At 35.3% G+C, this 26319-nt stretch overlaps 2 protein-coding genes and 1 non-coding gene across 4 annotated transcripts; 1 reads left to right on the forward strand and 2 right to left on the reverse strand.

Annotated features, from left to right (window-relative positions):
* Positions 1–10970: 10970 nt before the first annotated feature.
* On the reverse strand, positions 10971–11043 carry TRNAA-AGC (transfer RNA alanine (anticodon AGC)). Its single transcript has one exon. It is a non-coding gene; the product is annotated as a tRNA-Ala (tRNA).
* Positions 11044–11098: 55 nt separating this feature from the next.
* LOC141657579 (uncharacterized) lies at positions 11099–19963 on the forward strand. Of its 2 annotated transcripts, none has more exons than XM_074464860.1 (12): positions 11099–11316; positions 12670–15421; positions 15516–15623; positions 15699–15799; positions 15907–15997; positions 16738–16848; positions 16947–17012; positions 17706–17765; positions 17951–18508; positions 18986–19105; positions 19410–19529; positions 19607–19963. In XM_074464860.1, exons 2-12 carry the CDS (start codon positions 12692–12694, stop codon positions 19670–19672), a joined length of 4131 nt encoding a protein of 1376 aa, XP_074320961.1. In that variant the 5' UTR covers positions 11099–11316; positions 12670–12691; the 3' UTR covers positions 19673–19963. The 2 variants fall into 2 exon arrangements, with proteins under 2 accessions (XP_074320961.1, XP_074320960.1); XM_074464859.1 differs by having other exon boundaries at positions 11103–11277.
* A 4224-nt stretch (positions 19964–24187) lies between these two features.
* LOC141656160 (small COPII coat GTPase SAR1A-like) lies at positions 24188–25768 on the reverse strand. The gene is made up of 3 exons (XM_074463034.1): positions 25528–25768; positions 24960–25091; positions 24188–24554 (listed from the first exon to the last, which is right to left on the reverse strand). Exons 1-3 carry the CDS (start codon positions 25654–25656, stop codon positions 24234–24236), a joined length of 582 nt encoding a protein of 193 aa, XP_074319135.1. The 5' UTR covers positions 25657–25768; the 3' UTR covers positions 24188–24233.
* Between the last annotated feature and the right edge of the window lie 551 nt (positions 25769–26319).

The raw sequence follows: 26319 nt of genomic DNA on the forward strand, positions 1-26319 counted from the left end.
GTAATGAATGATGACCTAATCAATTTTAGGGGGTTGCCAATTCCAGTTTTAGCTAGTCTTTTGAAATTGCATGCAATCAATTTACACCCAAAAACTAAACCCTAGCTTATTTAATTCACAATCAAAACACGAAAATAACGCAGAAAAGGAAATTGCTTGCAATGAATTTAATCCCAAAAACACTTATTCGGTTGATTTTTTTTATAGATATCTCAATATACTAAAACAAGAGGCAAAAATCAAACATCAAAATAAGCTGAAATGCATGAACGAAAAACTGAGAGAAGGTATGATCTAAAAATTGAAAGAAGGATCAAGCTATAATGCCTGTAAATGGTAGAGGTCAATGAAGAGGTATGTGAGATTGAAAATGTACGCAAAAATCCCAAGCTATAATCATCACCACCGAAAGTACCAATCTTCAAATCAATCATGTGAGTAATCATCGTCTCCGCCAAAAAATAGCCATTAAATCCGGAAAATCATCTCACGAAACAAATCCCTACGATGAGTGAAGACTGAACAGTGAGCAGTAGAATAAAAGGTTGGAAGAGAGACAGAGAGAGAGAGAGAGCAGCAGTGATGGACAAACACGAAAAAATTAAGAATAATAGATAGGGCAAAATGGGCAAAAATGGGGAAAGTTACTGTTCTGGGAACATTAACTCATCTTTAGACTTTTAAAAAGGTATGGATATTCAACTTTCCTGGAATGTTTAATTCAAAAGCTTTCATTGATCTTTCAAAGAATTCCATTCTTGTTTGCTTTAATCTTCTTGTTTTGCTTACTATTCAGTATTGTCAGCTGCCAGCTAAATCTACTAATTTTGTCCTGGTCGTTAACCAATCACTCCCTTACTTGAAATTATTTTCATGATTGATCACCGCTTCAGTAGCCCACCAGATCGCAACTGCTGTGGATTAGTTGCCAGATGCTTTGTTTACGAGGAGTATTATGACTAGAGCCATAATATGGCGTAATGCAGAGGTCACCAAATTGCATCGGCCGAGTCTGAGATCAAAAGTGGAATCAATAGTTTATGCGAATATGACTGGCCGGGACAGCATAAGAACAGCAAACCCCACCAAATAAATTCTTCATCACACATTACAATCACATTTCTGTTCCTCCTAGAGCGTTTCATTTGAGTACGCTCTTTAGTGTGATTGTGAAGAAAGAGGACCGATCAAGAAGAGCACCGAAATGTTTTAATTAATATTTCAGCAAATAGAAAGTCAAACACATGAATTTGGTCACTCTCCATCATAAATGGCAGTTCAATAACTCCAATTCATGAGAATACATAGATTGGCAGATTGGTACATTCACAGGTTATCATCATTCACATGAGCTGAAAGGGTCGAGGAATTAAATTCCTCCAAAATGGAGGAAAATCCTAAAAAAAAAAAGACAATAAAAACGAGAAACCCTGTGAAATTCCGGTCCTTATTAAACCAAACAACTGTTGCCAGTGAACGTCATGTAAAATAGCAATTCTTAGCCATTGAAAATTCCTGCGATGAAACAAATGACCATCGCAACAGCAAAGATGATAGTAAGAAATACTAATATATTTTGCATTTCATCGAATCGGCAAATTCTTGGTAGAGAATCACAGTCAAGATTCAAGACACATATGAGTGAACATCAGCAGTTAAAGAAGATGCATTTAAAAGAACTATATGATTGCATTATTTCAGGTAAATATTCATCTTCCCAGACTGGAAGAAGAAAAGAAGGTCGAGCTGGGACTTGTCTGAAACTAGCGCTGCCCGGGAGGCAACCCGGAGTTTAAACTTTTTAGTTGATTTTCGAGCATTTTAGTTTTGTTGTGTGTAATAAATGGTTTTCAAACCATAGGGTGTGAACAATCTAGGCTTGAGTTTTGGTCGTATTTGTGGTTGCTATTTGCGTCTTTGCATGTGTTTCCTTGACGCCCAAGAGTTGCGCAATAAGGAACTCTCGATCGAGCAATTTTCTACTCGATCGAGTGACTCACTCCCTCGATCGAACGCTTTTCCTCCTCGATCGAGCTTCCACAGAATCTACCATCTCGATCGAGTAACTCCCTTTCCTCGATCGACCACTTATGCAGCCCAATGTACTCGATCGAGCACTATATCCTCTCGATCGAAGTACCATCAGATAGATTTGTTTGATTCGCTTCCAGTGTCGCCGTTCTGAAGCTTTTAGTGACCTCCTATGTTGCTGGTTGGTTTGGGGAGGTCCCTACTGTTGGAGTATGTGTCCTCAACAATAGTGAGATCACATTATTGAAACTCATAATAAGAATACGTAAAGGGATGATTCATTTTATAAGTCAACTAGTCAACATTAATCGGTAATGATTGGCTGATTAGAGTTTGACATTACAGTCATTTATACGGTGGTGATCAGTTGATCCATAAAGGTCACACTTGAGTGATGATCCCCTTAATAGATAAAATTAATTAATTGTATACTGATACGGATTAATTAATTCCTTAAAATTGAACAATTCACGTATGTGAGTACGAATATGAATCTTGTTGTAATTCGATTAAATGAGATTCGTTTTAGTAATTAAGATGTTATATTACTAAAATATTGTTTTATGAAACAATTAAATTAAGAATGAACGGTTAATTATAATTGCAATATGTTGTGGATTATATTAACATGGACCATTTTATTTACTTGTAATTGTGAATTATTAGTCAATTGTTGTATATAATTAAATTAATATATTTAATGATATTTAATTGTTAAATATGGATTAATATTATTAATAACATGTTACATGTTACATGTCACACATTATATGACAAAATGACAAATTGACAAAAATAAAATAGACTCCATATTAACAAGGGGAACTGGTTTTAGGGTGGTTTAGGTGAAATGGTTAAAATCATTTTATTAGTGGTAAACACAATGATTACCTACTAAACCTAAACTATACCCTAGTAATTTTGAGAAGAACAATTGAAAAAGCATTTTGCATGCATTGGCTCTCCTCTCTCCTCCTCTCCACCAGTTTTTCCCCTCCTCCATGATAAGAATTGTTCTTATTTTTTCCACATTCATTCCAAGAAAAATTACTTCTTACTCTTCTCTCTTTTCTCTAAAATAAGTTTTAGAAAGTTAATTGTTCTAATATCTAATATATAAATTACTAGAAGTAGTAATACAAAATAATATTAGATTATATTTTAAAGATAGCTACTAAACTAATCTAGTTAATTATTTAGTAGTTTTAAGGGGGTTGTCTTGGTGCAATTGATAGGAGGTTCTCATACATTTGGGACAAAAGGAATCATCTAATATTTAAGCTCAAGAACAAGTAAGAAATGTGTTCTTACTTGTACCCTTAAAATCCGATTTCCATATTGTAAGGAATTTTATTCTTACTCCTAATTTTATTTATGTTATGCATGCATAAGATCAACATCTAATTAAAAGAGTTATTTAGATCTAAAATTAATTGAATTTAATTAGAGGGTATAATATCCTTTCAATTGGTATCATGAGCTTTGGTTGTTGCATGCATAATCAGCTTAGTTTTTCCGACTAAATTAAAACTAGAATTTTGTGATTTATATGATTAAGTCACGAAAATTTTTGCATGTCATATATTCTGGTCCTAAAATGTATTTAGGTCATTTTGGTGATTTATGGTAATTTTTGGCTCATTTTAATGATTTTTAGTAATTTTATTACATTTAATGTATAAAATGGTATTTAAAATGCTAAAAATAGTTAAACTTTGTTTATGACCTTGAAATTTTTATATGACCTCACATGCATATTTTAATTATTTTATGTAAAAATTTGTATTAATGTGATTAATATTGCATGATTTATGATTTTTGTGATTTTTGTGAGATAAAAATGATATAAATAGAGGTAAAATGATTAAAATTAGTTAAACTTCAAAGCAGGCTATAGAATTTTAATATGTTGTCACATGCACATTTTACTCACTGATTGAAAAATTTTAGATGAACTTGATTCATTTTGCATGATTTATGAATTTTTTAGTGTAAAAATGACATAAATAGTGACTATTTTAGCACAAATAGCTAAAATTAAATACATGACATGAGAAAATTATTTTAGGTTGAATTATTATCCCAAAAATCAGATATAAAGTTGGAACATTGATTAGATTAATTTTCATATGCTTTAGATGTTTTATTTGATAAAACCGATAAATTGTAACTATATTTTCTTGAAATAAATTTGAAAAACTTTAATCTTGATTTTTGATATTATTTGTGTCATGGAATTATTCCAAAATGTTAAAAAATTTAAAATTCAAATTTTAAAATTATTGTAATTAAATTTGGATTTATTTCATAAAAGATTATGATTTTTAAGGTCTATAATGAGCATAAATGCTATATCAAGTTGAATTATTTTTCAAAAATTGAGTAATGACTAAGTTTTAAGTCCTAAAAGGTTAGGATGATTAACTTGGACTAAAATTAGATTTTAGTATTATTTTGTGATTTTAAGAAGTTAAAAATCGCGAATTTCTATAAAACCGGACTATATTGTCGATATAAATTAAATAGGGCGATTTGGCACATTATTTGGTATGTTAGATACATATTATAATGCTGCATTTTACCTTTGATGAATGTCATAGTTTATTTATATAATTTTGGAATTATGTAATTTCGTCTTAGTATGACCTTAGTTTTAATCGATATTACCCGTAATGTAAGGGAATATTGATTCGATTATAATTCATTATGATCTTGTATCACGTTTATTCTATTTTATTAGATTTTATTTTACAAATGTATAATAGGAAGTACAATGTACATTTTATTATTTAATTATTTGTAATCCCGGAGTTTCCTAAAGACGGTGTCATTCGGAAAGGAGTTCCGATCAAGACGGTGTTTGTTCTTGGGAGGCGTGTCAAATGAAGATTCAAAGGACCAAGGGAGTTGGTTTCCGAATATGTAATGGAATAAAAGATTTTCTATTTTAGGAAAGGTCATACTAGGACATTTATTTTCTTTATTTGCTTGCTTTATATGTTTGCATGCATTGCCAAATCGCCATAACAACACATGCATATTTAATCCTTTTATCGACTATTGTCAATTATAATTATCGAGTATTCATCGACTTAGTTCACTTAAAGATGATAGATAATAAATCGACAAGACCTCACACACATATTCAAAATTGAGATTAGCCTTACCAAATAGTAGGACTCATGAATCCCTTTGACATTTGGGGTAGATTCGGTGTCCCGGGGTACTTTCATTTTTCGATCATTGGGTAAGTGAGGTAATAACACGTTATTACACACAAAATTTGGTTGGACTCAAGGGGATATAAAGACTAGTCTTATGTTCCGGGGCTAGAGATGTATTTTATGAAATACATCGACCGAGAATTTTATAGTAAAATCAATTAAAGAGTTAATTCACCAAATTTATCCAAGTATGGGTTGTATCGGTTTCCCGTGCCCATGTTTGTATAAACATGGATCTCGGAATCATTTATATAATTTAGGTGCGAGGTCATTATTTAAATGCATAATTTTAAAACCTTGTTTAAAAATGTTTGCAAGTAAAAATGATAAATGTTAATTGTTTCCTTCATTTCCTTTTTATAGTCAACTTAATTAATTTGCAATGACAACTCCACTTTCATCTGCTTCCACAAGTGGAAACGCTCCACCACTCACTAATGCTTCATGGCTCCGATCCTTCATGGATTGATGTAAACTTGAAAAGAATGGCACTAACTTTGCCGATTGGGATGCGCAACTCCGCTTGGCCGCGGAAGGTGACGACAAGCTTCGTTACCTTACCGAAACCGCTCCCGCTACGCCTACTACTAGGTCATCCGCCGCGGTTAGGGAGGCCTATGAGGCTTACCTAAAGGAATCGACCGTGATCAAGAATGTCTTGATCTTCTCTATGGAAGCGGATCTCCAAAGGAGTGCAATTGTGGAGTCGCCACCAATTTATTGTGGAAAATTGGAAACCGTTCGAATACCTCGTGTCATGTCAAGACACAAAGTAGTGACATGAACACCAAGAACTCGTTACCATTAGCATTCTATGTCTAGAATGACTCTCGTGGGTGCCAATGAACACGGATGTTCACAGAGATCCGGAGTAGGGGTGAGGGTACGTATTAGGAAGCTCTTTTGATCGAACACCTAATCCCGCCCGCCTCGATAGCGGCATCTACTAATGATTAGGGAAGTTACCTATACTTGATATATTGTCGGTTATAAGCATGCTATGCAACATCCATTAGATTAATCCTAGCATGTGAATTTAGACTAAGTCGGTGAACATGTAATTTAGCACTCATTAGGTCAAAATATGATTTAGGGTTGATTACATGTGAAAACAAGTAATAAATCATCCAATACGATAAATAAATAAATGCAATAATTAAAATTACAATAATTACAATGGGTTAATCGATCTACGTCGAAAATACACTTAAAACGGATGGTTTTAGAAAAGAAAGGGGAAATAAATAAATAAACAGATTAGTAGGTGATAATACGAGTAATAGTTAATTAATACGTGAGCTAATAACTAGGTCAAAGCAATAACGGAAGTTCAGGGGCAGAATTCAACCCGGAATAGGCGCAGCAGTGCTGCGTCCTTTGGAAGAGGCGCAGCACCTGCTGTGTCCTTTCCTGAGATGAATTCTGGTTGTGAAGCCGGAATTGCATATTGTTAATATTCATTGGTGGATTTAATGATCGGTTAATAATATTTGACTCAGATGGAAGTAATTTTATATATTATTTACATGTGAATTAGTCATAAAAACAATAAAACATGAGATAAAACTAATTAGAACGAATTAATTACAAGATTAATTACAAGGCTAATAACAAATTAAATAGGTTAATTAGGTTATTAATGTTAAACTAAACTACTGATTATGACGATGATGATAATTAACAGATGAAAATATACAAAAGATGAATTTCGAGACTTGATATTGATGAATCGAATCTCTAAAACCCGGATTTGATTTAATGATGAAAACCCGCAAATATGAATTATAAGCGATTTAAGTCGGGAATTGAAAAGGTGACGAATTATTAATGATTTATATGTTAAAATTATCATGCCAATGAAATAAGAACAAGCAAAGACAAAACAAGAATAAACAGGCGAAATAAACAGAAGACGAAAGAAGAAGAAGGAAAGCAGGAACTGCGGCAGCCTCAGGAAGAGGCGCAGCAGGTGCTGCGTCCCATCGAAGAGGCGCAGTAGTTGCTGCGTTCCTTCTCGACATCTATCTCCCGTTAATCCGTAAAAAGGGTTTGAATAAAGGTTTTATAAATCGGTTTTGAATATGTTTTTGACGTAAACCTTACAATAATGATTACAAAAATAAAGTACAATAATAAAATATGGGATTTACACCCTCAGACTTACATGTTTGACGAAACGAGATTGACTAAGTTAACGTTTAGTGATGCTCGACTCGAATGTACGACGAAAGTGCCCTCTAAGAGGAATTTAAACAAAGTTGATTGATGTGGAGTTGGTCAAATTGGTCAGTCATGCAAACGAGGCTGGTACTCAGAAGGATCCGAGCTTACGTGGTCGAAAGTTCAAGCACGTAGACGCCAAAAAGTAAGAGCGTGGTCTTAGAATGCAAAGGGAGAAGAGAAGGGCGGACACTCGCGTGAGAAATATGAGGAATGAAGGTTCCTATTTATACTAATCACGGAATTAGGGTTTAGGAAAGGAGAGAAAGATTCAGAAACAACCGACTTAGGTTAAACACGGAAACTTGGAGAAAAGGCGCATCAGGTGTTGCGTTCCTTGGAAGAGGCGCAACACTTGCTGCGTCCTTTCCCCAGCGCATAAGAAAGCGCGTTTGACAGCCTGTCGTATTTTAGGCATAACTTTCTATACAAGACTCGGAATAAGGTGATTTTGGTGGCGTTGGAAAGCTAAAAGAAAGATCTAGAACTTTATGGGTTATCATTTTAGCTAAATGAAATGCACATTTTGTAATATAAACTTTAAGTTTAGCCCAAAGAAGTGACATGAGACTCAAAATGAGATATACCCATAACATTTTATGACATCCTAACCTTAGGTAGACAAGCACACTGCTTTGACTCGGGATTTGACGGTTTTTAGGAAATGAAGACGGTTTTTGACCTGGACTCCAAATGAACTCTAATTACTGCCAAAACGACCGTAATGACACCTAGACGACAACCAAGGGATAGACACAAGTATTTGAGCTATCACTTGATGATAAACTTACGAATTGTCATAAATCGTTCCGTGTACCAAACATGCGGCCCAATCATCACCGGGTGGCTTGCGGGAGGTGCAGAAATGAGGTATCTACAGAGCCCCCACTTTGACTGAGGCTTGGACAAAGGAAAAGGTGATCCTAAAGGAATATGATCCTAAGGGTAGAAGTGCATGAACTCTAGGGAGTTTGGGAACCTAAAGAGCTAGGCGTATGATCCTGGGTGTACGAACCTAAAAGGACGACTGGTATGGGAACTTAAAGGCTTATGAACCTAAGAGGAATGGGGATCCGGGGGTTAAGTTTAGGAACTACTGGGTTACTAATTCTTGTTTTAAACGCGTGCATTTAAACTTTCTGAGGTATGAGAACTCCAAAAGAATTTATGGGTTTATGAACCTAAGGTCGTTGGTGTGGGAGCTTAAAGGTTTATGAACCTAAAGGAAGCCAATTTGGGATATAAAAATCTAGGGGTAAGAATCCTAACTTTGGGTTTACGAACCTAAGGAAGGAGGCGCTGGTTTGGGAACTTCTGGAGAACGACACCTCTGCCGAACTCCGCGAGGAAACAATAATATTGAGGGTAGCAGGACGTCTGGTAGAAACTGCTGGAGGAAATCTGCTTGGGTCGGTCTTCAAACAAACTTCGGTAAAACTTGAGATTGATGTTGAACTCCACGTGTTGAGAGAGACAAATGGCTGTCTTGAACTCTCGCTGGGGGAACATAATTGAGGTGTGTCAAAACACCTGTCAGAGAAAATTCGCTCGTTGTGGCAAGCGAGGTTTTGATAAAGTACTGCGACAGTTCATAGTCTACTCGGACTTGAGCGAAGCCCCCAGTTGGAGCGAGCACTGCTTCTGATACTTACCTGCATGGTTAGTGGCCACACAAGAACACAATCTAATAGAAAAAAAAAAACACATACGCATTAGGAAACACATAGGTTTTGCAAAAGTTGTCTCTTTATAAAAGTTATTTAAAACTTGCTCAAAGAAATTTGTCGTTTGTAATGCGTTATGCATACTCAATGGGCTGTAGTCATAGGCCTCGACACGAAATCGACTCACTAAACGATAGACGATAAACTGACGCAACGCTAGCTTAGTTTTGACGCGACACATGGGATGACCTTGACAGCCTTTGCCTAAGTGTGCGCAACCCCTAGCCAAGTGTGGGTGACAAAGCGTATCAGTTCCAAAGGTAGAATAATTGAGAGAATGATGAAGGCATATAAAGGCAAGGCATGAGCCAGAGATCAACTATCTACTTGGAGGTCTTTCGCCACTGTTTGTTGTAAAAGAGATTCTTCTTGAGGCACGATAACTTGGAGAATCGATCTAAGACCTTGGCATTGTCCGGACCAAGCACTAGTTTGACTCAAATGAGAGAGGAGAATAATAATAATAATAATAATAATAATAATAATAATAATAATAATAATAATAATAATAATAATAATAATAATAAATATTAATACACTAATATTTCTATGAATCATAATAATATAATAATAAATAAATATAAATATAAATAAAATAATAATAATAATAATAAAAATAACTATAATAGTAATATAATAAATATTAAAGATAAATTTTAATATAATAATAACAATAGTAAATAAATTAATATAATAATAATAATAATAATGATAACAATAAGAAATAAAATAAGAATAATAATATTAATGTTGAAATAAATCAATCAATCAATCGAATCGATTCAATCGAATCAATCGAATCAATGGAGTCGAATCAACTTAACTTAATAGAGCTGAACTTAGAGGCGACAAACAATGACACGACACGAAAATACGACACGAACCCGACACGGAATTAACGAGTTTAGGTTGAGCCTTAATGACCCATTTATGTAAGTGGGTCGACACGAGCACGACACAATATTTAATTGGGTCGGGTTTGGCTTGAGCACTCAAAACACGAACCCGACACGAATGACCTATTTACTAAATTAATCCTAATTTTTCATGATTTTTCATCGCATAAATATACTTACACTTTCCAAATATAGACAAAACACGAAAACACGACACGAACCCGACACGAAATTAACGGGTTAGGGTTGAGGTTTGATGACCCATTTATGTAAGTGGGTCGACACGAACACGACACGAAATTTAATTGGGTCGGGTTTGGGTTGAAGGGTTCGTGGCCCGTTTACATGTGACACGAACTCGACACGACCCAATCTGTTTGCCAGGTCTAGCTGAACTGAACTATTGTTATATTACTATTTTATTAGATTATTATTATTAGATTATATTAATATATTATTATTTTTAATGAATAATATTATTATAATATTTATTATTATATTATTATTGGTATTATTGTTATTATAATATTTATTATTATTGGTATTATTATTATTAGTATAATATTTTATTACTAGTTGATTGATCGATTCGATTCAATTCATTGATTCACTCCATTCGTTCAGTTACTCCATTCGATTCAGTTCAAATTTCAAATTCGTCAGACAATTTTAGTCCAAAAGAACATGGCCTAACTCTTTAAAAGCTCAAATTTTATTAGTTGAAGTATTTTATGGATGATTTATAAAATTTAGGGGAGTTTTTAAAATTCGAGGGTCATTATGTTTAAAATTTTAAAACATATGAGGGGGTATCAGGTAAAAAATATCAAAATAATTTTCTGCAACACTCAAATATAATATCAATAAAAAAATAATGGAGATGCGGGGTATCGATCCCCGTACCTCTCGCATGCTAAGCGAGCGCTCTACCATCTGAGCTACATCCCCATCCTGTTAGAAATACTATTTGTATAACTAATAAACACAGAACAAACATTTGGTCATTCATTCTTTTGGATTTGTATAAAATAACGGACTTAGGTTTACCAATCTCTCTCTTTGTTCATCCGCCATTAAAGCTCAATATCTCCAGTTTAATACCTCTTTTACTTTTTGACTGTCGTACTTCATACAATCATCATCTTTAGCCGTTTAATCCCATCAATTTCAAATATTTAGTTGGTAATACTCCGTTTCTATTCGATTGAGCAACAAATTTCTGTATGTATATCCTCGTTCTTTTATATTTTAGCGTATAATGATCTGATATAATATAATCACAATTCGTCCCGTTTTTCGATTCAATTTGTTGTTTACTGTGTTTTATGGAGATTATTAGCTTATTTGAATTAGGGTTAAGCTTCGTTCGAGTTGAGTAGTGCACTTGAATGTCTGTGAACTGAGCTTTTTATCAATTTGATTGCATCGTTTTTAGTTATAGTATTTATGTGATTATTGTTGTAATGTTTCGTTGCGTTTCGTTGAATTTCCGAAAAAATTACGACTTACTAGTTGCAGAATTTATGCGATTATTGTTTGTAAATTGTAATGTTTCGTTGCGGCTGTTGAATTATCAGACTAAGTTGTGAATCTGTTGCATGGAGGAGTAAGGTGAAATTTTGTGATAAAAGTGATTGCATATTACGACTAGGTTTGAGTAGCATTCTTTTGAAGATATGTGTGCTGATAGAATTGACAGAATTCTTTTGAAGAGAGTGGTGGGACGGAAATGTAATTGGTAGTATGACTTGTATAACACTTGGCAGTCATGGTTAATTATGCAGTCTTTATCTTACCGTGGTCTTCACACATTTATGTGATGGGAATTTTGAAAAAATGGGAAGAACGTTTAGAAATGGAGGGGATATCTAGTTTTATGGGTTGTAGAACACGGTCGGTTGAATTAAGCTTCCTTTTCCTTCTGAAAGAGAAAAAGAAAAAGTAATACGAAGTGTGTGGGTGTCAATATTTGGATCCACAGTTCCACACGTTTTTTTAACTTTCATGAGGTGTTAACTTCTCTTGTGTAACCTTAGAATCTGCTGTCATGTATACATTCTATATCAAACCTTTTTTTTTGGTTATATGTAGCTCTTGGTAGTAACTGGTTGAATGCTAATCTATTAAGACTTAAGAGTATTCGTATCTGCGTTTTCTGAATGCAAAAGTTTTCCTTGTAATGATCTTTTATTGGTAGACATTTTTTTCTGCATGGGTGATCTGGAAGGTCTTGGTGCATTTTTTAGATAAGGGCTGGGGCCTTATAGGCACAGGGGTAAATGTGGTTATTTTGTTGTTTATCAGTGTCTCAGTAGGGATTCGACATCTTCTTATGAAGGTGCTTTATTAATGCGATTTAGCAATCTGTAAGGCTAACACCTGTTTATCTTACGTTTTGCAAGATTGTATCTGTTCCTAATATTCCAGTTTTTGATCATTAATACTTCTCAGGTAGACGAACATTTATCTTATGTTATGCTGGACTGTGGATTATTTGAGAGCTCTAGTTTGCTTTAATGAGACATTATTACATTCTTGGTTATTATTGCGTGTAATGATTTTGTATTTATGCAGGTGTTTCATCTGGTGGTTGTAAATGGGTAAGAAGAAGCCAACGGTGCGTGAGGATGTGCCACAGCAGGGTGGTGGTGGTGGCAAGTCTAAGAAGAAGAAGAAGAATCTAGTAATAGATGATGATGAGTACTCAATTGGGACTGAACTACATGAAGAGCCCCTAGTTAAGGAGGACACAGTAGCACCTGCTGGTGGGAAGAAGGGAAAGAAGAAAACTATTAAAGGGGCACATGCAAGAGAGGACGACGATGATGATGGTAAAAAGCTTGAAGAAGAGATCAATGAAGCGGACATTTCAGAACTGGTGTTTTCTGGGAAGAAAAAGTCCAAGGGTAAAAAGGGTGGGGATAACGTGATTAGCAACGTAAGCTTTGATGTACTGGGAGATGACGATGATGTCCAGAGTGAAGAAGACGAACCTGTTGTGAATTTCATGGGGAAGAAGAAATCATCAAAAGGTCCAAAGAAGGGTGGTTTGAAAACTAGTTTCGCATTGTTAGAGGAAGAGGGTAACGAAGAAGATGAGACTGTTCAGAGTGAGGATGATGAACCCACCGCAGCAAGTTTTGAGTATAAAGGGAGTTCAAAAGGTTCAAAGGAGAGTAGTGGCTTGTTTTCTGCATCTGCTTTTGATGCCATTGGAGATGACGAGCAAGATGATGTTGATGATGACCCTAATGAAGATGATGATGAGATTGCTGTTATTGCCTTCTCTGGGAAAAAGAAAAAGTCAAAATCAAGTAAGAAAGGTTCTGGAAATGTGCTCACAGGGTCAAGTTCTGATGCTCTCGAGGACTATACTAGTGGAAAGGATCTTTGTGATGTGGAGTTGGATGAGAATCTTGGGCCAATTTCTTTCCACGGAAAGAAGAAGTCCTCAAAGTCTTCAAGTAAAAGTGGCAGTTTCTTCAGTGCTGCTCTACTGGATGAAGAAAACGAAGATGCTGATCTAGTTGATGAAGATGATCTTATTGTTGCATTTGCTGGCAAAAAGAAGTCTTCGAAAAAGAAAGGCAGCATTACTTTTGCTTCACCAGGAGATGATGGCAAAATAGGGATCGTGTCTGAAGCAACTGATGCTTCAACTATTATAGTTCAAGAAAGTGATTTGAAGTCAGCACAAGCAGCCGTGGTAGTCGCTGAACCTTCAAAGAATAAGAAGAAGAAGAAAAAGAGTGCAAGAACTGTTCAAGAAGAGGATGATCTTGATAAGATCCTGGCAGAGCTTGGGGAAGCACCTCCTGTCTCGAATCCAGAACCTTCTTTGGCCCCGGCGCCTCTGCTTAAAGATGAGAAAGTTGATAAACCCTCTGAATCTATGAGCATGGCGGAAGGTGATAAGGAGGGTGAGGAACAAGGAGTTGCAGAATCCGCAGCAGCAAAGAAGAAGAAAAAAAAGAAAGAGAAAGAAAAGGAGAAAAAGGCAGCCGCAGAGGAAAAAAAGGAAGAACTGAAGAATGAGAAGAGTAAAGTAGCAGACAAGAAATTGCCTCTGCATGTTAGGAAAATGCAAGACGAATTGCTTAGACGGCAGGAGGAGGAGGATAGGTTGAGGAAGGAAGAGGAGGACAGGTTGAGGAAGGAAGAGGAGGAGAGACTTAAGCAAGAGGAGCTTGAGAGGCAAGCAGAGGAAGCAAAGCTCAGAAAGAAGGAAAAGGAGAAGGAGAAACTCCGGCTCAAAAGGATTGAAGGAAAGGTATTGACTGCCAAGCAGAAGGAAGAACAGCGTCGACGTGAGATTATGAGGCATCAAATCATTTCTACTGGTGTTTCTTTACCGGTAGCTGAGAGCAATGCTGCAACTAAACGCCCTATCTATACAACAAAGAAGTCAAAGTCACATCCAGGACAAACTAATGGTTCAAAGACTTGTGCTTCAGAGGAGGAAACAAAAGAAAAAGCTACTGCCAATAGTGAGCCTGTTGAAACAACGAAGAAGGAAGAGTTGGGTACAATGGACGAAGAGGAGGCAGCTGAAGCTGCTGCTGATGTACAAGAAAATGGCACCCCCTACAAAGAAGAAGACAAAGAGGAAGAGGAAGAAGATGACGATGATTGGGATGCTAAAAGTTGGGATGATACTGACCTTAATGTTTCTGTTAATGGAGCATTTGATGATGAAGAGGCTGAATCTCTAGCTCAGTTGGCAGCTAAGAAAGAAGGCAAAAAATCGGTTGTTGATGTCGCACCACCTTCTTTGGGTGCTAAACCAGGTGATGCTGCCAAGAAGGCTATGTCTGGCCCAACCGTTGCCCAGATTTCGGAGGGCAAACAGAAGCTTTCAGATGTTGAAGATCCAGAGAAAAACAATGGTAAAGAAGCTCTTAAGAAAAATGAAATGAGTGGTCAGTCTACAATGCATGAAGGTGATCTCAGGTCTCCAATCTGCTGTATAATGGGACATGTTGATACTGGTAAAACAAAATTGCTAGATTGTATCCGAGGTACAAATGTACAGGAGGGTGAAGCAGGAGGTATCACTCAGCAAATTGGAGCAACATATTTTCCTGCTGCCAACATTAGGGAGAGGACCAAGGAATTGAAGGCTGATGCAAAACTAAATGTCCCAGGTCTTCTTGTTATTGACACTCCAGGGCATGAATCTTTTACTAACTTGCGTACGCGGGGTTCTGGGTTGTGTGATATCGCTATCTTGGTTGTGGATATCATGCATGGCTTGGAACCACAGACAATTGAGTCACTTAACCTTTTGAAAATGAGAAATACCGAGTTCATTGTGGCATTGAACAAGGTGTGTTGCGTTGAGTTATACGGAGTTTAATTGTGTATTATATGTTTAGGTTATCTTCATTAGTGATAACGTCCTCTGTTCTCTTATGCAAAAGGTTGACCGGCTTTATGGTTGGAAAACATGTCGCAATGCACCAATCGTAAAAGCAATGAAACAACAGACACGTGATGTACAGAACGAGTTTAATATGAGGCTCATCCAGGTAATAAACCTTAATTTTATGCATTTTATATATCGATAATCCTCCATTTTTTATGGCATTGTCATTCCCTTGTAGATTATTACACAATTCAAAGAGCAAGGCCTAAATACTGAACTATATTATAAGAACAAAGAAATGGGCGAGACATTCAGCATTGTACCAACTAGTGCAATCAGGTAAACCACAATCTAGTTTTGGTGGTTGTTCCTTTGTACAAGCTATCTTTTGAGAGCTAATGTAAGAACTTTAATTTCTTCTCCTTCATTGCGTGGACGCCTGACAGTGGAGAAGGTATTCCTGATATGTTGTTGCTGTTAGTACAATGGACACAGAAGACAATGACTAAGAAGCTTACTTTCAGCAACAAAGTGCAGGTTTGGCTTCTTTCTTGGGGTATATTGGTTTAATTGTCCCACTTCTTATCTCCCACAATTTGTACTCCCTCCATTCAACTCCAAACAAAACATTTGCTTTTTGGAGGTCAAAAGTTTCTAAACTTTGACCGTATAATTGTTAGAAACTATCAAAAATTAAATATAACACTTATGTATTTACATTTGTTATCCAAAGTTCTTCATAAAATAATATTTGTAACAAAATTAGGAATATACTGAGGTAGAAAAATACGGTCAAAGTAGTGGCTTAGAGACCACACAAAAGCAAATGGGGTTTAGAGGCCACTCCTCTCTCCCACCTTGCAATTCCCTCCTTCCATCGAATCCTTCCCCCCACCGAACCCCCTTGCTTTTGTGTGGTCATACAGTATTCTTCCCTAAAACTATCTACCCAAAACAAGTGGGAAGAACATGTTACTCTCTTCGCTTTTTAGGAATTTCTCCATTTGTTTACTCTTCACAAATCTTATAAAGTGGGGCAATTCTAAAGAACCGGACGGAGTAATATGTACTGTAAACTGATATTTCAATAGTGAGATTGTTAATTTTTCATTCCACAGTATTGGAAGATTATTGAACATTGTACTATGAAAATGTAAACATGGAGGGAGTAACATATGCTGTAAACTGATTTCTCAAGTGGGATGAACATGTAACTACAGTGGGAATAATATGTTTTGTAAACTGATTTCTCTACACTGAAATTGTTAATTATTCAGTGCACAGTATTGGAGGTTAAGGTGGTTGAGGGCCATGGGACAACCATAGACGTTGTGTTGGTAAACGGCGTTCTTCATGAAGGAGACCAGATTGTTGTTTGTGGCATGCAGGCAAGCTATTGGTTCTTTTTTCTTCCATTTTTGATGAATGCGTCAAAATTTTTCAAACCCAAAAATTTGTCATGAGCTTTGCCATTTGTTATTTTCAGGGCCCTATTGTTACCAACATCCGAGCTCTTTTAACACCCCATCCAATGAAGGAACTCAGAGTCAAGGTAAGTTCAATCATCATTTTGCCCAATAGAGCCTGTGTATGCTATCCCTTCTTACTTGAAAAGAGATGTATTAAAAGAATTTGTTACCATACATGATACAACATATGCAGTTCCCAGGTTTTTGATATACACGTGGCAATTGTGATGGACATTTGTTTTGAAATTTGCTTAGCTACTCTACCTGTTCTAGGGAACATTTGTTTTTGTTTCTATACAACAAAATGTTCCAAGCTTATTAATAACTTAATATATTGCAGAGTTGCACATGATAGTTGTGTGCAACTCTGGGGGAGTACCTCTCCAGTCCTCCACTTTGAAACATTTCTGTGTCAAAATAGATTTAACGTTAAAACCTACTGCCCACATGCCAAATCTTTTGCTCAATAAAGTTCGGGTGTTTACACCTTCATTAGCATCAAGCTCAATCACACAAGCCATTTGATGACATAGCAGGATTGTATGCTTATTTGAAGGGATAATTGAATTTGATAAACGAACTGCAATCTAAAATAGATGGACCTGATTACTGGCGTACACCATTAAGGCAAAGGACAAGATCCTTTGAGAACTTAGTTGGTTATTTGGCTCATTCTTGTATTGCTTTGTATGGTTATCTGATCAGTTTTTGCTCTGTGGTTCATACTTCCATAATTGTCAGAATTCATTCTTGATATTTATTGTCCGCATTTTTAGGGAACGTATCTGCATCACAAGGAGATTAAGGCTGCGCAGGGGATTAAGATAAGTGCACAGGTATCGGTTGTACAATTTGATAACTGGGCTCAGCTCAATTGGGTCTAGGTCTCTAGTGCTAGATTTTTTGCTGATCTATGTTCCCAACGTTTTACTTCTCAAGTCGCTTGGGAGGTGGATTTTAGCTGTAGCTTCGTTTTTTTTTATAGTTTGTTACTGAAATTTTTAATGATGTTTTTGAACAGGGTCTTGAGCATGCAATTGCTGGCACTGGGCTGTATGTTGTGGGTCCTGATGATGATCTTGAGAGGATCACAGATTTAGCCAAGGAAGACATGGATTCTGTAATGAGCAAGATTGACAAGAGTGGTGAGGGAGTTTGTGTGCAAGCATCCACCCTGGGATCACTGGAAGCATTGCTAGAATTTTTGAAATCTCCTGCTGTTAGCATTCCTGTGAGTGCTGTTAGCATAGGCCCTGTTCATAAGAAGGATGTTATGAAGGCAGGGGTTATGCTTGAGAAGAAGAAAGAGTACGCTACAATTCTGGCATTTGATGTTAAGGTCACACCGGAGGCACGGGAATATGCGGATGAAGTAGGTGTGAAGATCTTCACGGCCGATATCATTTACCACTTGTTTGATCAATTCAAGGCGTACATTGACAATATTAAAGAGGAAAAGAAAAAGGAGGCTGCTGTTGAAGCAGTGTTCCCTTGTGTACTCAAGATCATGCCTAATTGTGTATTCAACAAAAGGGATCCTATTGTCTTGGGAGTGGATGTTCTTGAAGGCATTGTAAAGGTATGTTTTATTTTATAAAGGGCGAGGGAATGAATAGAGAAGAAAAAGATACTCTCTCCACCCATTTGTGTAGTCCCTATTTGACTAGACATCATATCTAATATTTAATAATGATAATATCATTATTAACTCGTGATTTCAAAAGTATACGAGTAGAGCATATTGCAGTTGCTAGTACTTGACTAGAGATATTCTAAGAAATTCACTATATTCACTCAATATAAAGAGGCCAATAATCCTGAGATGGACCGAAAAGAAATATGGGAGAGTAATTTTTAGTGTAGAACAATTCTTTTCATCTTCCCTATAGCAGTATTTCTAGTTTTCTACGTCGGAGGAAATATGGACAGTGCATGTGGATGTAGAAGTTGGCTTTTATCAAGTCATTTCAAGGGTGCAAATATTATTCCAACACTTACACATACTATGTCTTCTCGTCTTAATGCTGACTGATATTATCTATGCATTGCGTTTCAGGTGGGCACTCCCATTTGCATTCCTTCACAAGATTTTGTAGATATCGGTCGAATTGCATCAATCGAAAATAATCACAAACAGGTGGAGATTGCCAAGAAAGGCCAGAAAGTAGCCATTAAGGTACGTTTTGGTTATATATATATAATTGAATAAGTAAACTGGTTGTTACTTTCAATCATTACCTGGCTTTGAACTATAATTGAATAAGTAAACTGGTTGTTAAGTCTGGATATACTTATTTGTGATTCAGTAGCCGTGACTCCTTGTCCATCCTAGAATTTCTTGGTTATGTTCTGGTTTTCCCATCTTTCCCCAATATACTCGGGACATTACCATGCGGCAACACAGATAACTTGGTACTCCCGTTATCATTGTTGTGAAAGTGGATAATCTCAATGGAATCTGGTTTTCTTGTTCTGTGCAGTTACTTGGTACTAATCCTGAAGAGCAGCAAAAGATGGTTGGAAGACATTTTGATATTGAAGATGAACTAGTTAGCCATATCTCGAGGAAATCGATTGACACGCTTAAAGCTAATTACCGGGTGAGCCTGCAACCTATACCACATTTACACATGTCGCTGTCATTATTTTATTTCAACTAATTGTAAGTATGCAACAGGATGATCTGTCTATTGAGGATTGGAAATTGGTTGTAAAACTGAAGACTCTCTTTAAAATACAATGACTCTGTCTATACTGGAGGCTTGTGGACGACAATCAATTCCCTTTGCACCCGAGCTCCTTTACCGGCATTTTTGTGTAGATAAGTGAGGTCAGTGAAACTGAGGTCGTTAAACAAGTGATCACTTAGATAATTGTTCTAACTTGGGTTAATACCCACCGTAACTATTGATGTTTTTGTTCCTCCGTGTTGGTTCATACAAGTCGCCTTTTTATCGGCAGTGCCAAATAGACAGATATGTGATACGGTGGGGGTTTCGAGCTTAGGCTCGTAGTGGACTTTTATTAGTCAAAAGATGAACCACGTTTTGCATTGTCTTACCATAGTACACGTTCTTTTGTGAATATTTTGGGTGGGAAAAGGTACTCCCTCCATCCCATTTATATTGTCCTACTTTCTATTTACGACGGCTTTAAGAAGAGCTAGTAAGATGAAAAGGATGAGGGATTTGTAGTGTAAATGCTTACTAAATTTAGAAAGGGGACAATTATTTTGGGATAAATTTTACGGAAAAAGAGATGATAAAATTGGGATGGATGAATGTAGTGTTTGACTCTCAAGTAGACCTGTACTCAGGCCGGGCTGGCCAAGGACGGGCCGTTCTCCTGGTCAGACCCGGGCCATGCTAGGGGAGGGGCGGGCTTGACCTGGCCGTGATCATGTCAAGTTGCATAAAATAATGGGCCAAGGTGGGTTAGGTCAGCCCGTGCTGATGGCCAGCTCTACTCTCAAGTACAATTTACACAAGAAAATCTCAAAATCGTTAGGAAAAACAAACTCTCTCCGAGTCGCTGTTTTGTTCTCTTTTTCCTTTTTCTTGCTATTCGTGTTTTGTCCCCCTTTTCTTTATTTGGAAACCTTTGTGTTGTCTAAATTCAATTTCATATGGGTAGAGTTTTTTGTGGTATAAATTCATTTCCTTAATTCTTATGTAAAAAAAAAGGGAACAAAACAGCGACTTTGAGAGAGTAACAATGATTTGGGAGATAATGACATGTGATGTTTGCTTTCATAAATCATAACTCATCTCTCAAAGGAAAAGCCATCTTTTAACCTTACTCCAATTTTGTGTATAACCCTCTATCCATCCCATCTTTTTTGAGTAAGTCTCTCTTAAGACGGTTTTATCAGAAAATGTCAAAAATATTTTTTAATAGAAAGTCACCATTTAACGATAAACTTTATAATTAAAGTTGTCACGTTTTAATCAGAAACCGATGGTAACATTTTCTCAGAAAATACTTGTAAAATGGTCACATTTGATCGGTTTTATTTTCAAACGGAAATAGTTCGTGTGAAACAAGAATTTGCCATCTTTTTCAGCTTGCTTATCCCAAATTAGTGCTCTCTTTTTTGCATTCAATAAAATATAGTGGCAACTTATTACCCGCCACATTAATTCCATAATTGTGTTATATTTAGACATACGGAGTATAAGTCAATCGGAGACCATATATAACTGGAATTCAGACATACAAACTTGAAACACTTAAACGCGATTCTATCAAAACGCTGCTGGTTTTGATAGAATGCACCAAAATTACCCGAAAAAATCTATTTATAATATCAATCAATATATATACTTAAAAGAGGAACTTTTAAAGCGATTTCATTGGCTACTTAAAAAGAGAATTTTTCGAGTGATTTTATTGGTTACAATTTTGTTCAATAAATTATGTGTATTATCAATAATTTAAAGAGTATTATTACTATTATACACATAGAAAAACAGTTTGGATATTTTGATTGTCGTTATCTAATAACTCATTAAGATAGAATTTGTGAGCATTATAGTTGAGAACCTGAAGAATTGGAATTCTAGAGTTATTCAACTAACAATCCCGTATTGTTGTTTGAGTGGTTAATGATTTATTAACTACTTATGTTTAATTAAGATTAAAATATTGAATAATATTATTTCTTTATCTAAATTAAAAGAAATAAAACAGAAAATCAATATCAATCATCTAATAATTAAAATTTTGCATAAGATAATCGTGGATATATACAAGACAGGGTAGGAGTCTAATAATTAAAAATTGCATAAGATAATACGGAGCATTTGATAACACCCGAGATTAAAAAAAGGAACGTTGATCAATTTTGTTAATAGTATTTGAAGAGAAATAGTCTACCTCAATTCTCTATAAAAGAAGTTTGGTGCTTTTGATACCATTGCATATCTATCCTATTTTCCTGTTTATTATGTTTGTTACTTTTGTTGTTGTATGGTGATTTTGCATTTGGATCGCTTCCTTCCGATTATCGTAGTTAAAGTTCTTTATTCTCTTTGCTTCTAATGTACTAATTTTCCATGATCATTGACTTCAAATTATTTCTTGCAGATAATGTATGCAGAAGTTGAGTGGACATGTGTTATAAGTAAACTGAAATCAAATATAGAGATGCAATTTTAAGGTATAATCGTACTGTACGTCTGTACTACGAACTTCATACGATATTAGTATTTTCCAAAATGGATTGAGATTTACTCCTTATTATCGATTATTGATTATTAATTTCCTTGATGAGATGTAATTTGGATAGCTTCTCGATTTTGATTATTTATTATTGGTGCAATTTTTTTCGATTGTTTTCCTATGATGCATTTTTCTTATTACACTTGCTTATGTTTGAGCTCCTAATATGTATTTTGGGGTTTACACGTCATTTGTAGGTTTATACGTTACGTTAACTGCAGTCTATATGAAAAAGTTGGTCTATTTAAAGACGACTAAGTTGAATATGTGGTGGCTATGCACTTGGTTTAATTTAGTGTTCCAACTTCTTACACTTTCCACTACACACTTATTTGAATAGTTTGAAACTTTAAACTATATGGTTGTACAACGAAAGACATGTTAAAACGAGTTACAACCTTCTCAAAGTCATTCGATAAAGGTAACCGGTTTTTTTTAACTTAATTATTGCTCCTTCTCAGTCAATAATAGTTATTTATGTGAGTTGTGATTTTACGCGAGTGAAATTTTAAATAAAAATCCGTTGATTAGATCTATAATTTAATTATAAGTAAATCAATTAATAAATGAGATTTAAATAGGATAAGATCATGTCAAAATTTAGCACTCAAAAGTTATCCTACTCTTTTTCCTCAAAAAACGTATAAAAAATTGAAAGATATGAAGTATATCATCATGCTCTCTTTTTTAACGGAAAAAGTTTCTAACTTGGTGTCCACACACGTTTAAGGCTTCAAGAACACTAATATGTGAAAACTAAAAACAAAAAGATAATCAGGTCAAAAGCCAAATACGAGCATCGTTATTCTTACTTAGAATTCTTCACATGATTCGTATATTATATAGAATTCTTACAATATGATAATGCGAGACTTATATGGGGAGAAATTAATAGTGTAAGGTATATATCGTTTAATCGTGTGACTTAATTTTAGGATCCATGAGTACTTGGGGAATAGTCATCGAGTAATACTCTACGCATCCCAATATGTTGGTACAGTTTCGGATCGAGACAGTTTGATAAGATTTCATTTAAGATATCGTCATTTTACATACAACACTTTAAAGAGATTGAGTGATAAATATGGAAAATACACTTATTAGTAGGTAGGATTATATTAACAAGTTAAGACGGTTGTGTTCATGCCACTATAAATTCCGCATAACGTTTAAAGAGAGGGCATCGACATAATTAATAACGGTGGTATTAAACGTAAATGCCAAATTATATGTTCTAAGTGACTGCCAAAAATAATGCTTAAGTTGTTATATATTTCTACCGACGTCAATCAAGTGAGAATGAAAATCGCAAAATCCCAAATAATACAACGTCAAATAAAACTGTTTTATTGGTACGTGATTTTTTTCTTTGATTATCTTTAAAGTTTTTATTTTAAATGATAATAACTTTTATCTTTTGTTGGTAAAGTTAGAGTTCCAGAGCGCTACTTCCATTAGGATTGGCGAAACTGTATTTATGTGAGATTAGGTTTTTGTGTTTTTGGCAAGGGTGTCTCATTTTAAAATTATTATTTAAGACCTAATTATAAACAACAACAACACAATAGAAGACAATAAAATAATAATAATAAAAATAACTAAGCTTTCATGTTAGGTAGAACGAAAGTGTTCATAAGTTGTCTAAATAAAAAAAAGTGTCCAACAAAGACTTAGCCAATTAGTAGAATAGTTGTTAACCTATTTATCATTTTATATGTAGGGAGTTTTTTTTTTTCTTTTTTCTTTTTTTTGCGCTTTATAAAGAGTTTAATTTTTACGAGTACTCTTTGAGCGACATTAATTAGAGACTTTAAGCTAAGCTTTCAAGTTAGGTAGAACAAAAAATAATATATACAACTTCGGGTAAAAAATAGATAAAATAATTTTGACAAATTTATACAGGGTAAAGCCGTAAAGATGTAAAGTTATGAGAAATAATAAATGGAAACCTAACCGGGATTATTAATCAACATCATGAGATATACTTTAAAGCCACTGCTGTGATATAACCCGGGCAACGCCCGGGCTTGAAATCTAGTATCTATTTATAGCAGAAAAGAAGAGAAACCTAGACTGTACTGCAACTAACTGATGTACTGAGAGACCCACTTAAAGCCCTCCCCATAACCCATTTTCCTAACAATGCTGCACATGAACACCTCGATGGGCCGCACCTTCGTGTTCTCCATATCGACTATTCCCTTCCCCGTGGTAAAACCCGTCAGGCCCAGATAATAGCGTAACTCTTCTTCAGACACAGCATATGGAATGTCGATTTTGTTGCCCAGTATCAAAAATGGGACATTCCTTAGACCTTCGTCACCCAGAAGAGCATCAAGCTCTTTCCTTGACTCCGCAAACCTCTCCCTGTCATTCGCATCGACTAGGTACACCACTGCATCCACCTTCAGTGTCAACAACACTCACTAAATTAGGTTCATAGCATTACATAATATATACAATCGTCTAATATTTTCTTCGAAATTTCAAAATAAAAAAATTAGCTCTGAATGAAGTTTTCTTACGAATAAAATGAGTCAAACGCCAACGCTTAGAGATAATCATATTATCTTATTGTTAGAATATGATAGACTCCTACAATTACCTAAGGTAGGAGATACAGTATTATTAAAGATCTAATTCCGTAATATTATTTTCCTAATAGCATAATATGATTATCTCTGACACGAACTAGGCTTAATTTTGACCGGGTGGTTTGCGAAAGAATCATAGACTTTTTTTCACAAATACGGCGAATTAATAATCACTGATATGTCGAAAATTAGTTTTTCGGATATGAATGAAAATACCTGAACATAATAATCTTTCCACAAGCGACGAGCGATTTGATGTCCGCCTAAATCAAAAGCCTTGAATCTGATTTTACCAATACTCAGTTCTTCAGATGTTGGATGTTGAGTTGGTTGATGTTGACTCAATTTCTGTCAGTATTTAATCATCCAAAGAAAATATAAAGTTAAATTAAACATACTAATCCACAAATCACTAAAATCTCAATTTCACAACAAAAAGCAAAAAAAGAAAAAAAACAAACTTGTATACCGTAAAGATTTGTTGGAGACGGACTCTCAGTGAAACTTTGAGAGACTAATTTATTTTCTCGTATCCATTTATTTGTTTTTCATAACACTTTTATCATTGACCCTTGTTACACATAATGGTAGAGTTTTGAAGTTAAAATTGATAAATTTGTTGTTAGTCTACCTTATTCTATATTTCTATTAATAGTCCAGCCTTAAAAGTTGTTGCTTTCGTAACTAAAAATCAATAAATCCTGGTTACGCCACTAATTAACGCATGCATCAAGTAAAACCTAAACAAAATCCGAAATTCATGAAAGAGTAAAAAGAAACAAACCGCGTCTTTTAACATATGAAGAAGGGTAGTTTTTCCGGCATTATCGAGGCCTAAGAACAAAATCTTAGCTTCCATCTGCCATAACCCAAGTGATTCAAGAATTCCATAAAACCAATCCACTAAAAACATCCTTTTTTTTTTCCGTAAAAACTTGAATTTAAAAGAGAAAGAGATAGTTTTAATAATGCTAGAATTTAGTGTGGATTTTAGTATTTAGGGTTTTTATGGAACAGGAATAAGCGAAGAAAAGATTATAGTACGTGTTCTGTCCTAGTCGTATAATAATCTCGGTTGCTTTTATATGGGATTCATGGTGAATTTTTTTCATGCATAATGACTTAAATCATCCAATTACAGCTCGCCACATGGCTTTAATTAGTAAGCCAATAAAATATTTTAGTATTCCTAGTTTGAGTAGTTTCCACGGCAAATTATACTCAGCCTATAATTCCCCTTTTTCTAATATATGTGAGAAGTAGTATAATAAAAGCTGAATTAAAAGCGAAATAGGAGGGAGTACTTCATAATATATTGATCGTGCCGTGTATTATATAGAGTTGGCAAAAGCTGACCCGATCCAACCCGTTCGAAACCCGACCTGATACAACCCGAAATTTAGGTGAACCGAAGCCGATCTAACGCAACCCGAACCGACCTGATAACCGATAATTAACAACCATATTTTTTTTCAACCCGAAACCGACCTGAATCGACCCGACCCGATCCGTGGCCCGATATTTTCCAAACCTGATATGTGGCCGGATAATGAATTAGCTTAATAATGGTTTAAAT

This window comes from Silene latifolia, chromosome 5, assembly GCF_048544455.1.
Source record: "Silene latifolia isolate original U9 population chromosome 5, ASM4854445v1, whole genome shotgun sequence".
NCBI classification, from domain to species: Eukaryota; Viridiplantae; Streptophyta; class Magnoliopsida; order Caryophyllales; family Caryophyllaceae; genus Silene; species Silene latifolia.

Excerpts from the sequence above, each read along its gene's own strand:
- LOC141657579 (XM_074464860.1), top strand. The coding sequence starts at position 12,692 with ATGGGTAAGAAGAAGCCAACGGTGCGTGAGGATGTGCCACAGCAGGGT. Across the intron at positions 15,800-15,906 it reads GTACCAACTAGTGCAATCAG|TGGAGAAGGTATTCCTGATA; the intron begins GTAAACCACAAT and ends GACGCCTGACAG. Across the intron at positions 18,509-18,985 it reads TTCTTGAAGGCATTGTAAAG|GTGGGCACTCCCATTTGCAT; the intron begins GTATGTTTTATT and ends ATTGCGTTTCAG.
- LOC141656160 (XM_074463034.1), bottom strand. The coding sequence starts at position 25,656 with ATGTTTTTAGTGGATTGGTTTTATGGAATTCTTGAATCACTTGGGTTA. Across the intron at positions 25,092-25,527 it reads TTCATATGTTAAAAGACGCG|AAATTGAGTCAACATCAACC; the intron begins GTTTGTTTCTTT and ends AAATACTGACAG. Across the intron at positions 24,555-24,959 it reads GGAAAGATTATTATGTTCAG|GTGGATGCAGTGGTGTACCT; the intron begins GTATTTTCATTC and ends TTGACACTGAAG.